The sequence below is a fragment of the Typopeltis vanoorti genome, chromosome 21 (genome assembly GCF_054136105.1).
Source record: "Typopeltis vanoorti isolate ZY-2024b chromosome 21, IOZ_Tvanoo_1.0, whole genome shotgun sequence".
Taxonomy (NCBI): Eukaryota; Metazoa; Arthropoda; class Arachnida; order Uropygi; family Thelyphonidae; genus Typopeltis; species Typopeltis vanoorti.
In genome coordinates this window covers 75,161,034-75,175,394 of record NC_143569.1, presented here as the reverse complement: position 1 = coordinate 75,175,394, position 14,361 = coordinate 75,161,034, and the positions used below count along the sequence as shown (strand labels likewise).

General features: G+C 33.6%; 1 protein-coding gene across 1 annotated transcript in view; it reads right to left on the bottom strand.

Moving 5' to 3' along the window:
- Nucleotides 1-9,629: 9,629 nt before the first annotated feature.
- The window catches only part of LOC150094984 (nose resistant to fluoxetine protein 6-like), a 29,657-nt gene continuing 24,925 nt past the window's right edge, over nucleotides 9,630-14,361 (bottom strand). Inside the window, exons 8-10 of the mRNA XM_090411166.1 lie at nucleotides 13,743-13,929; nucleotides 12,020-12,162; nucleotides 9,630-9,872 (exon numbers count right to left, since the gene is read on the bottom strand). Coding sequence (XP_090267292.1) covers nucleotides 9,630-9,872; nucleotides 12,020-12,162; nucleotides 13,743-13,929 — 573 coding nt within the window. The remainder of the gene's footprint in view (nucleotides 9,873-12,019; nucleotides 12,163-13,742; nucleotides 13,930-14,361) is intronic.

The window sequence follows — 14,361 nt, the reverse complement described above, 5'->3', positions numbered from 1 at the left end:
CAATCATTCTACAGGGTGTCCCAAAATTCACCCAAGATTTAAATTTAGCGCCATTTGTGCGGTAAACTGTTGCCAGCGAGAAAAAAAAAGACACGTGATAGCTGACAGTTCAGGGTTATTAAAAATGACCACACACAGCGAAGAGAATTCGTTGAATGGATTATGGAACAACAACAAGTGGATGCTTATTTTTCGAACAAAATCATCTTCAGCGATGAGGCTCATTTTCATCTTGATGGTTTCGTTAATCGACAAAATTGTCGCATTTGGGATTCAGAAAATCCACGAGTGATTGTTGAGAAGCAAATGCATCCACAACGTGTCACTGTTTGGTGCGGATTTTGGGCTGGAGGCATCATCGGTCCATTCTTCTTCGAAAATGCGGCTGGTAAGGCAATAACAGTTAATGGTCCTCGCGATCACGACATCATAATCCAGTTTTTTGTGCCTAAATTGCAAGATATGGATGCAGACGACACGTGGTTTCAACAAGACGGTACCACATGCCATACAGCCCTAGAAACAATTCAATTACTGCATGAGTTATTTCCTGGTCGTGTAATTTCCCGTTTTGGTGATCGGAATTGGCCGGCCAGATCATGTGACTTAACGCCGTTGGACTTTTTTTCTTTGGTTTTTTTTTGAAGTCTAAGGTTTATGCCAACAAGCCCACGACCACCCACGCCTTGAAGGAGGAAATTGAGCGCTATATCAACGAAATTCAGCCACATTTATGCAAAACGGTCATGGAAAATTTCGACAAAAGAGTGCGTATGTTCCAGCAAAGCCGTGGAGGCCATTTACCCGATATGCTATTCCATGCATAACCCTATACTGTATACTTTATGAATCAATAAGAAATTACAATTTTTAATTAAACACATGTGTTTTCTATCAAAATTACTTCTTGCGTGAATTTTGGGACACCCTGGAGAAGGAGACGAAATGGAACTAGCATGTTAATATTACTTAATATTACAATAAAATCATATAAAGAAACATCATTTGGGTAACTGTTAGTTACCCAAATTCTGCTAACCATTTGACTCACAGATGTCAGTTACGATAATGTTACAATTGAAGTGTAACAGTATCAGTCAGTGATATTGTTACACTTTAATTTTTGTGTAACAATATCTCTTTTAGCACAGGTATCGTAACTACTGCTATAATAATCCTTTATTGGTGATGTGCTTTAATAATTTACCACGTAGTATATGCAAGCATAAACTATTGATTGAGAGAAAACATTTAAGCACAATATCACATCCATCGTGTTCTGCTAATATCGAAAATATGCATATCACATCATGCATGGCAATCAGAGGCAATGACGTATCTTTGCCATAAAAATATCAATAGAGATTTTCTTTGTGAAAATCTCTATTGATATTTTGTTTGTTTTCTTACTTACTTCGTGAAGTAAGAAAACAAACAACCATATTTTATTCTACCAAGAAATAGAAACTGAAGTTAATAATAGGGGTATGTTACTGACCAAGAGATGGATCCTCTTACACTAGTTTGAATAATAATATCGTAATTTTAGATTTAGCATTACAATTTACAAAGTAATTATTTTTAGAGAATTCGAATATTGTTTTATTCTGAGTTATTTTTAGAGGTGGTGATGAAACAGTATCTTTATTAGTCAGCTTGCTAATTATAAAAATCTTAATAAAGGAAAAGATAAATTATTATCTGGTTTTGTTGTTTTTAATTGCACCTCATGCGAAGACACGATTTACACTATAGCGCAACAGATCCATCTGTGGATAAAAAATATGAGAAAGTAGAAATTGTTTGATGTATTTTTAATGAGCTGAATATTGTAGTCTTTGGAAAAGAGAGCGTATAGAAGGCTGCTCCAAAGAATTGAAATAAATCGAATATATAGAATATATAGTAGATGAATCAATTGGCTTGAAGTCAAACAATTAATAGATGTTGGCCTCGCAGCTGCTCATGCTGATAGCATTTCAGCCATTTATGTACAGGATGGACAACTGAACGGACCGCTACAAAAGCACAACTTTTAGTAGGTCAAAATTTGAGGAATGGAAGCCATTCGGTTTGAAATGGATGACCAGATCCATGTTGGTTTGAGTAACAGCAGAAGAAACTGTTCTTAGCAATGTGGAATATAATTTGACACAGTCGGGTATGAATCAGCACATCACATAAAATCACGTTTATAATTCTAATTACTGATAGTGAACATATTTTTATCATTTTCTGTTTTTATTTTAATACAATTCCAAGGACAATTTATGTCCAAATGCGATCTCTTATAATACATGATAAGTATTATGCATAATTCATGGCTAAGAAAAACATTTCAAACACCAATGCTGTTCAAAAAAATATAAGGCGTAGTTATTAACAAATATTTATAGCATTTACCCTAATTTTTGTTACTAAATTTTTACTATCATTGTTTAGGTTAATCAGTCCACCTTTTAGGTTAATATTCCAACCGAGTAAAAATGACTTCTGAAAATATCTACTTTCCTGATGACGAGGAATTAAATTCACTGGTCAAAGAATATCAGAAGAATCTCAGAGCGATTGGATTAAACATCAACAGACTTGTATTTGTGAAAAGATGTAAGTGCAATTCTATTATTCCATGTTTCCTTAATTTTAAAGAATCGATAAAAACCACTAGAGCTGAAAGGATTTGCAGGAGAACAAAACTAGATCTTTTATCGGAATGCATTTGTGATACCAAACGTTGTCTTGCCGCTTATTTCTCTAAGAAGACCTATCATGAAATACGTTTATCTCATTCTCTAAACAGTTCATCTTGGAACTATTTAAAAGAAATTAGCACTCTTAAAGCTTCTAAAATAGAGAATTTAAATAAAATCAACCTCATTAGAAAATATGATTCTCTTAAATATATACAGGATAGCAAAACTTCTCATTTTGACTCTACCTAAAGAAAGTTGTTATCAATAAGTCATCCCATCAACTATCTTTGGTAGAAGAAAGCATACTTGCTAAAGGTCTCAACTTTGTCACTGCTCCTACATCCATTCCTAAAGAACATCTCGTAAAAAAGATAGAAAAGGCAGCTTCTTTATTACCAAACAAAGAAGCTAACTTCCTCCGCATGGAAGCAATTTTCACCATAAATAAAGCTAGACCTCCACCAGACAACATTTCTTACACTGAAAGAACAGCTATCAAGTCTTTAAAAGATAATAACAGCATAGTTATTCTTCCGGCAGACAAAGGGAATGTGACTGTCATCTTAGACAAGTCTGATTACCATAATAAAATCTTGGAACTTTTAAACATTGATACTTACTCGGAAATTAATAGTGACCCTACGATTGAACGACACAATAGAACTAATAATTTATTAAAAACCACTTTGGAGTTACAAAGAAACATTCGTCTTTCTCTTAGGTCACTTCATCCCTTAATCCCACGACTGTATGGTCTCCCCAAGATTCACAAAACAAAACAAAACAAAACAAAGCATTTTTGATGTAATTATTTATTGATGTAAACTATAAATACAGTATATTTTTTCATTTTACATAGATTTTAATAATCTTTAATTCTTGGGGAAAATGTATTCGGAATTAATACAGTTTTAGCACAATTTCATATATAAAAAATTGACCGGCATATTTTATTAAAAATCAACTAATCAATTAATCCCAAAATCCTAAATTAAATTATTTCAGTTTAAACAAAAAATCATAAAACTAACAAGTAAAATAATATGAAATTACACACACTTACCTTTTAAAAATATATTTTTCTGTTTCAATTTGTTTCACTATAAATTTACAATTCAAACTTCACTTAGTGACTCACTAGACACAGAGGGCAAACGAACTGGTTTCGCTGTTCACGAATCAGAAAAAAATGAACCAGAAACAGGAACACGTTTTTTTGCTGCAATAAAACACGTATTCTAAGGCTACTCTGCCATGGGCCAAAACAGGACAATTCATAATAAAATTTTAAGACAGACAAAGCTTACATATAAGGTTATAAGACATAAGGTTACATATCTCAATCACTTTTACGATTATAATTTGCGGAATTTTTTACCCTAGCCCAGGGGTGAGTTTATCATTTGCCCCTTCCCTCCCGCTCTACAGATGCTTGACCTTATGATTGCATTTTTATCGAAGTATGAACATTTTGAGAGTGCATAATGCATCAGCGCTCATCTTAATTGGTCCAATGCAATTAGTTGCATGATTACTTTGAATACTTCTGAATAGAGTGGAGGAACAATCTGTTTGTTTTAAGATTTATTAGAAAACAAAATGCTTGGTATATTTGAAATACTCAAAGATGAAAATATGTGAACCATCAGACATGTTAGAATAGGAAATGAAAAGGAACAATAAGTGTGAATAGAAATACTTTCATTAATGGTAAATGAATTATTAATAATTAACATTTGTGATATATATGTCCTATTAGCTGCTGGGTAGAGCAAATAGCACGATCCTATAAAGTCAACACATGAATAAGTGAATTTATGATGGCATAATTAAAAAAAACTTACAAGAAGACAGAGAATGGCAGGAATAAGTATCGTTTGATGGAGCAGCAAATCATCTCGTAAAATTTGTTGCTCATGTTATGTGTATTTCTCTGTTTTGTGTATATTTCGCTCCATGTTTCAAAAATTTTCTTTAGTTTACTGAGACTCAGTATACATAACATCCGATCATTATCAGAATTATCCACACTTTTGAGAATCCTGCATTCATCAGTTTTTTCAATATCAGCGGTTCTTCTGTGTTATCAATCTCACATATGCTGGTATTTTGTAGTAGATCAACGTCTTATAATACACAGATTATTCATTTCTATTTTAGAATAGATATTTTTTTACTGTCTGTTGTTTCTGAAGACTAGAATAAAAAAATCTCTATACCATTAAAAAACTTTACAACCTCCACAGATGTCACAGTACATAGCAAGAGAAACATTTAGTTTTTTTTCTCCTAACATCCACTTTCAAAAGTTCAGTTCCAGAAAACATGTGTAACAGCTGTTTGTAATAAAGACATTGGATATAGTAATCGCTCAACTCATGACAAGTGACAACAATCAATTGAATTGGTTGACACAATAACCAATCACAGCCGCTAGGTGCTGGGTTAGCTGAAAATTTTAGCTCTCCCAGCCCCGCCTTCTCAGCAGTTTAAAAATATTAGAAAGCTAAGAATTTTACTTGCTGTGCACTCTTTACATCTTTTCGAAGGGCACTTTTTTACCCCGGGCTATTAATGCGAATGTGACGCAATGTTTACGTGGCGAAACGTGCCTTCTTCATGAATCACTAATGCTTTATTATCCTCGTGAAGAGGGCAATGAAACATTAGTTTATTGTGTTTAATTTTAGGAATCTCGCGAAGTCTGGTCCAAAATAATGGGATCCATTGGGAGGGGAGAGAGGTTTTACATAGATCTTTATATGGAGATGACCATTTGTATGGGAAGGGTTCTGGGGCACTGCTGCACAGACCGGATTTGGACTGCAATGATGTTCTTGCTATTCCTAAAGTGTGGGTAGACTCTCATACAAAATTCTGTAAAATAATTTCTTTATATATGTTATTTATTTAGTTTCATTTATTTTTATTTATTTATTTTTTCAGTTATATTTTAATTTAATTCTATAACACGCTACCACGCATATTGAGATTTCATTGTAAACATGCACCCTAACTGTATGTTATTCCTGGTATTGTTTGAGGATGTCCCAAGATACTTGGGGTGAAATATTTACGTATTAAAACTTATCACAGTGGTTAGTACGTGTGGTTTTAGTGATGAATTCACCACAGGTTTAATTGTATAAAAAGGTCTTGGTTGTCGCCGAATTTGCACGAAGCGCATTTCTAGTTTTGTTTCCTGTATTTGGAGAGCTTTTTTAAATTGGCTTTCGCTGAGACCAGCGCAATAAAAATGATAACTTTGCATTTATATGCACACTTCATAACAGATGTAACGTCAATGTATGTCTCTTCACAACTTTGCATCGCCTTCCATTATGTTAGATAGAGTTTAGTGCTAACGTTAATCCTTTTCTTTGTTCTAACATAATGGGGAGCTGCTGCGAAGTGAACTAGTCCAATTGCGACCTTTTACTGATAGCAGATTTAATAGGCTGAATTGGGAATTCAGCCTATAAATAATAAAATAATATTCTGTCATATACACCCACGCTTACCATCGTCTCTATTAGTCTAAATGCGTTTCGTTTTTCAGAAAGAATTCCAGACTCAGAAAAGGTTAGACCTTGATATTATACGACAGAAAAACAAAATTTATATGTAAACAAGCCTAGTTAACATTTTCTTAACATAGCCTTTGGATAACCTTAACCGGAAAAAACATGCCAGAAGAACATATATTCATTACTAGCTGAGTAATGTGTCTTAGACATCACTCAGTAAGACAACACTTCTTTATTTTTACGAAATTCTTAATGTGCATATTACAACAAATTTTGTCAGTGAGAATTCCGTCAGTAATATTTTCTAGTATCGACACAGCAGATGCCTGTAATTATTCGTCATTCGTTTAATTTCAGTTTTATATAATGGAATTATATCTGTAGTTTTCTGGGAAGTTAAGTCAAAAAACAAAATATTTATTATATTTAAAATATTTATTGTCAAGAACAAAACAAACTCAACTTAATATGTTTACTTATGCCTTTACAATTACAGGTCTAAAATACATTGAAACGTAGTAGCATTTTGATACATCTCAATAAAGGTATTCATAGGCTTTTTCCAAGTTGTTAATCACTAAAATAGTAAACCACATCACCCTCTAAACCAGAATTTCAACTTCATACTTTCAGACAAGTACCCACAGAATAACAGTAAAATATAAATACCCGAAAGCCATTCCATACATAATTAATCAAAGAGCGGATTGAATAATAGCAACCCTGTGGTCATTAAAGCAGTAATAAAATCAAAGAAACCTATACACGTAGAAAAATATGATCTTAGCTCCCTTAAAAATCCAGAAATACAAGATAAATGTTTAAAGGAATTGGTACAATCCACTGCTGTTAGCGTTCCTGATTCCACCAAGTATCCTTACCCTAAAGATGAGATTGAGGACATGTGAGAGAAATTTAAAGAGGGCATAAAAAAGGCAGTAAAACAAACAATTCTCAAATTTGAGAAGAAGATGAGTAAACACTGGATGAATGACAAGATTCTGAAAATGATGGAGAAAAGAAAGAAACACAAAAATCGTCCTGGATACAAGAACTTCATGGAGATCAAGAAAGAATGTAGGATTGCAAAAGAACTACGGCTCAACAACAAATGCAAGGAAATTTAACTTTTGGACAAAAAGCACAAAACCAGAGGACATTATGAAAAAGTTAAGGGGGGCTAACTAGCAAATCTTGCAAAAGGGGGTAGGCTCTCATTGTATTGAAGATACCAGTGGAAACATCCTAATGGAGATAGATAAAATAAGGGATAAATGGGTAGAAGTATTCAAAGAAACTCTATAATCATGATAGAATAGATAAGCCAATGCAAGAGGATTTGGGCTTACTATTCTTACCTGAGAAGTAACAAATGCCATTAAGAAATTTAAACCAGGAAAAGCTCCAGGAATGGATCGACTTATGGCAGAACATCTAAAGGATTTAAATGATAAGGCCATAAGATCACTGACTGACATATTTAACAAAGTATTCGAAACTGTGCACCTGACAAAATATTTTAAGCACTCGATATTTCTACCAATACCTAAAACTCGAAGACTCTGTTCTCTCTTCACAAATGTGAGGAGTACAGAACAACCAGTGTGATCAGTCAGATAGTAAACGTTATGCTATATATATCATCCTAGAAAGAAATAAACATAAAATCAAATTGGAAATTAATGAAACACAATCTGTTTTTCAGGAAAATAAAGGAAGTAGAGAAGGATTCTTCAACATTAGAACTATTATAGAAAGATATCTGGAGAATCAGAAAGAAGTCTACTTATGTTTTATTAACTACACAAAAGCCTTTGACAATATACAACATGAACAACTAATCAAATGCATCAGAAAATTAGGAGTAGATGGTGAAGATACCAGATTACTGATAAATCTATATTGGGAGCAAACTGCCTCAATAAAAATATCACGAGAAATCTCGGAGGAATTCGCAGTAAAGAAGGGTGTCAGACAAGGTTATGTCCTTTCTCCTATATTGTTTACTCTCTATAGTGAAAATATCTTCCAGAAATTAGAAGAATTTAAAGGAGTAAGCATAGAAGGCAGGAATGTTTTTCATGCTAATTACAGAAAATGGAAAGTGTGATAAGGAAATATTAAGAAGAATAGAAATTGCTAGATCAACCTTCATTAGCATGAAAAACATTCTGACCTCAAGGGAAATTCACACAAAAACAAGATTTAGGCTGATCAAATGCTACGTATGGTCAACACTGCTATATGGAACAGAAACCTAGATAATATCAAAATATTGCAAAAATAAACTAAAAGCCTTTGAGATGTGGATCCTCAGAAGAATTCTTAGAGTTCCATAGGCTGCCAGAGAACTAATTTAGAAATATTAGAGATGATTGGAGAAGATAGGACTCTGTTGAAAACCATTAAGAAAAGGAAAACCACCTACCATGGTCACATACTACGGTATGAATCCCTGCAAAAATCCCTTCTAGAAGGGACGATACAAGAAAAAAAAGAAGAAGAGGAAGACAAACAACAGATTGGATGGAAAATATTAAGGACTGAACCTTTTTGTCCTATGAAGAATGTAAAAGAGAAGCACAAAACCGTACATGGTGGAAACTCATGGTAGTCAACCTCCTAGAAAGAGATGACATCTGACAAGGACAAGAAATAATAACAGACTACAATAGCTGTAATAGAACACCGATGTTATTTTAATTTCTTTGCCCATTAAAATCAGAAAGCTCATAATACGTATATAAGTGACAAGTGTCAGAGTTTGTATTCCCGCAAACGAAGTAAAACTGGCCCGATAAACACGAGCAGTAAACATAATTAACAAATGAGGTTTATAGTGTTCGTTCTTTTGGCGATAATTCTGAAATATGCCAAATAACCAATCCACATTCTTTTCCTATGCGCGTAATTTTTATCTGCTGCTTTTATTCACGTCCACTAGCGCATGCGCTATTCTACTGGTAATGACAGTTGCAACAATTCCTTCGAATATTAATCGTTTTAAGTGAAATATTTTATACACGATTTATTAATTATTTACAGTTCTATTGCACAAATGTACAATTTTATTGCACTACACGTATATTTATGTGAATAATATAAAAGAACCCATTTGAAAAACAACTTCGTCAAAGTATTTTAAGATAAGCGTTTGTATATTAGTTATAATAGTTTAATTTATTAATAACTGGGTGTACTTCGTGTTATTTTAAAATATTATTATTATTAACTCAAATAAAACAACAGAATGAAACACAATTTTTTATAAAAGTCTTTTCGTATTCTTTAGAATGTGTTTTCTTCTTGTCTCATTATTTTCTTCCTTTTTTACTTATTTGTGATATAAATTCTTCACTTCATACAAACAATGCAATAAAAATGAGTGAATGCAATTTTATTTCAGCCATCATTGACGGAATTCCGGTCTATCGCCATTTTGCACTGTAGAGTAAGATAGAACTTGGACGGTGATTTCTTCTGGTTTCACGTCCCCATTTGTGCCATTCATTTGTCCATTGGTAAATTTCACTGCTCGTTTTCTTCCAAAGAAGAACAACTTCTCAAGATTTGCAAATGGCGCTTCGACAAGTAAATGACAAACGAATGCTGCGGCTAAGGTGAGGGTCACATGACCCGTTAGTTCGTAGAACTGAAAGGAAAAACAAGTTCTAATAAATAATCTGGAACAGAATTATAAAACCAAATATAGAATCCCAATAAACAAATAAACAAATTTGAATCCCAACAGTGAAATAAGTTTCATCGTTAGGATACAAAGTAAATTACATTTGATAAAATTCATATATTCCACATGGATATATGAGTTCTGCATTGATTTAACCTTGGTATGTTCCTGGGTCTGACTCTCACTGCTACGACCTCAATAAAGTGCTAAACCGTTCTGGTTAATGGTGCTGCCCACAATGTGTTTGCATCAAGGAAACTGAGGTAATAGAGATAAAGTGAACAGCCTTTATATACAGGGTGTCCCAAAATTAACGCAAGAAGTACTTTTGATAGAAAACACAGGTTTGTAATTAAAAATTGTAATTTCTTATTGATTCATAAAGTATACAGTATAGGGTTATGCATGGAATAGCATATCGGGTAAATGGTCTCCACGGCTTTGCTGGCACATGCGCACTCTTTTGTCGAAATTTTCCATGACCGTTTTGCATAAATGTGGCTGAATTTCGTTGATACAGCGCTCAATTTCCTCCTTCAAGGCGTGGGTGGTCGTGGGCTTGTTGGCATAAACCTTAGACTTCAAAAAAAAACCAAAGAAAAAAGTCCAACGGCGTTAAGTCACATGATCTGGGCGGCCAATTCTGATCACCAAAACGGGAAATTACACGACCAGGAAATGACTCATGCAGTAATTGAATTGTTTCTCGGGCCGTATGGCATGTGGCACCGTCTTGTTGAAACCACATGTCGTTCACATCCATATCTTGCAACTTTGACACGAAAAACTGGATTATCATGTCGCGATAGCGAGCACCATTAACTGTTATTGCCTTACCAGCCGCATTTTCGAAGAATGGACCGATGATGCCTCCAGCCCAAAATCCGCACCAAAGAGTGACACGTTGTGGATGCATTTGTTTCTCAACAATCATTCGTGGATTTTTCTGAACCCCAAATGCGACAATTTTGTAGATTAACGAAGCCATCAAGATGAAAATGAGCCTCATCGCTGAAGATGATTTTGTTCGAAAAATAAGCATCCACTTGTTGTTGTTCCATAATCCATTCAACGAACTCTCTTCGCTGTGTGTGGTCAGTAGGTCACAGTTCTTGAGTCAGTTGAACTTTGTAAGCATAAAGATGCAAATCTTTCGTGAGAATACGCTGTAGAGAGCTTCTCGAAATGCCCAATTCAAGACCACGGTGCCGAATTGATGTTCCTGGACTCTCAGCAACACTCTCACGAACTGCTTCGATATTTTCTGTTGAACGACTTGTTGAAGGACGGCCAGAGTGTATAAGATCACTAATTGATCCAGTTTTCTTGAATTTGTTAATTAATCTCTTCACAATTGATAAAGTTAAATCACTATTCCAATCATATTTTGTAAGAAAATTGCGAACTGTAGCTGCGAAACCTTCATTATTTTTAAAATATTGCTCAACAATGAAAATGCGTTGTTCTTTCGTGTAGTGCTCTATTTTTAATAATCCTGAACTGTCAGCTGTCACGCTGTCTTTTTATTTCTCGTTGGCAACACTTTACCGCACAAATGGCGCTAAATTTAAATCTTGCGTGAATTTTGGGACACCCTGTATAAGTAGACTACTCGGGAAGTTAAAATAAATTCATAAATGTACTAAAATACATTTATGAAATAATGTTTTAAAACCAGTTATGGAAATAGATGTCATAACCTAGATGTGAAATTACTGTGAAATTTTCTTGGAGACTATGTCGATGAAACATGCTCTAACACATTGATGGAAAAGAAAATGTATTCTAATCCCTAACAAACATCACAGTCACTATTCTTCAGTTGATTTTTTTTTTTTTTGAACCTGGATGGTTACGTATGAGGTAGGTATGCTTATTAAGACAATCCTTCTTCAAAAACCGTTTCGAAAATAATTTTTTTTCTGCTGTAATTGGAATGCGTAAAAAGATATCTGAGGTTCTGAAACCACCCACTGAAATTATAAAAATTTGTGTCACTTCACATATCTCTAAAATCATGTAGAACACCCTTCAATAAGCTTAACCTTTATATCGTACACTTAGAATCATAAGCTAACTGAATTATGAAACTAGTAATTGTGAGTACCTACCAAATTATATCTGCCTAGAACTACCTTTTCTTTGATAAGGGAATATCGAATCCAAATTATGGGACCATGAAGGAGGTACGTGAAGAAAGTCAAGCGACTTAGTACAGCTAAATACGGCATTGACAGTAGCATTTTTATTATACCTGTGAAAAAAAGAAAAAAAACGCATAAACTATTTTAAAGTTTCCGTTTATATTTTACATTTAAATTAACTCATCTCATGCCTCTTGCCATAAAAATGAATATACAGTACTTAAATAATTACAAGCAGCAGATGAAAAGTTTTGTAAATATTATTACCAGACGAATATTTTTGAACAAACTTAGAAGCAGACGTATCATTTCGTACAAAATTATAACCAGACGAATATTTTTGTACAAAATTGCAAACAATATTATAAGCAGACGATTATTTTTGTACAAATTATATGCAGACGAATCACGGCTGATCAGTGTAAATTTATTGAATACTTCAGTATCCATTATTATGATTATATTATTGTTTAAATATGGCATGTTATTATAGTAATTCTGTTTTTTACCATGTTATATGTAATAATAATATGACCACTGCCATAGATATTTAATTTGGACGCAATCTGTTATTCAATAATTATTCCATAGTACACATAAAAATATCTGTAGACATAAAAACATTTTAAACCAGTCTGGAAGAATTTCGTTTGAAGTTTCGTTATACAAAATTCTTCCAGTTGCCTATGTGCTTGCACTGCTATACCAACAATGCAAAATTTATGCTATCGTTGAAACGCACATCAGTGAAACCTGAATTTTAGAACAACACCAGAATAAATCTATTAACTGTTTTATTCTTCAAAGTCTTAGCAAAACTCTTCAAGAATGAACTCAACAACCAAGAACTTAGTTATTCTTGGCTGTTGGGTTCAAAACTACGGACGATTGAAGTTTTCGGATGTAAGATTACTGCAGATAACTGCCGCCACCTAGTATTCTTTAGCCGTACTAATTGGTATATTATTGTCTTCAGTGTGCCAATTCTAGAATGTTGTTTTCTGAATATTTGTCAGCCTGGTGTTATATTCATAAAAGTGTTACCAGAAGTTTATATGAACATCTTGGAGGAGGTAAATGTTGTCGACCCAGTAAGCAATGGATAATATACAAAAATGTAGATCGTAGTTTATGAATTTCCAAGTACTTAAATATTACATACATCTTATGTATTCGTGTACAGTAGTGAGCTGGGATCACTTCTTCCCTATTCTATATACAAATAGCTTTATATTATTTAGAACCAGTGTTAAATTAGGGGGAAAAAAGAGAGATAGCCACCAATTATTATATGTCAAGAATATATAGATCATATAGTTGTTTAATTATTATTTTATTTTTAAACAAAAGGAGAATTTAGGGTTCCTTGAAGACTGTAGTTTATTCAAATGAATAAGCTCAAATTAAGAAATAAATAAATATTGAAATAACTTCAATAAATTCAGTGCAGAAACCTTGAAATCCGTCATGTAGATACATATTGTATTTGTTCTTACACTAAGGCAATTTTATTGATATTTATCACTGTAAACATATTGCTTTGCTTTTTTAAGCATAAAACGTATATTCATGGAAAAGTGAGAGCTTCAAGTTATGTCTGTATCCGGCTATGTTTTTATTTTTATTTTATTTTTTGTTCAAAATATCACTCAGTGGTGGTGACTACCTCTGAGTGATCATAATAACTTACCTGCTTGATTTGTGACACAAATGAGAGTTAGCCAAGCTAATCCAATGCTCCACACGACTCGATGAGTAGAAGCGAAGATTGCACGGACGATGACAGGTGGAGCATTCCCTCTCTGCATTTCGGATGGACCATACAGCACGCAGAAGAACGCTATGATAGCGATGCAGGAACCAACAATACGGGAAAACTGTAAGAAAATTTAGATTTCGATTATTTTTATTATGTTTAATCAAGTTGATTGGTCAAAAGGAAGAACCCCATGATATAATCGATGCGAGGAATTTTCCTCCAGTAGTTATTGGCTTGATTAACAAATGTACAACACTGAAATTTACCTATTTTGGCAAAGTAAGTTAGACTTATATGTGCTGATCTGATTACAAAAATAACATCTGTGTTATTCGATTGCCAATATTATTCTTACATAAACCGTTTTTATTTTATACTTCATCATACTTCAATGAGGAAGGAAGGCTGAGGCTATTCATCCATCAAAACACGCAAACCGGTCACAAGAACACACGCAATTAATTCTATAATATACTGTTCTCATAGGCGTAGCTGCTTGAGCCATATCTGCAACAATCGTACGCACAGTATATATGAAACGCAGTAGCTG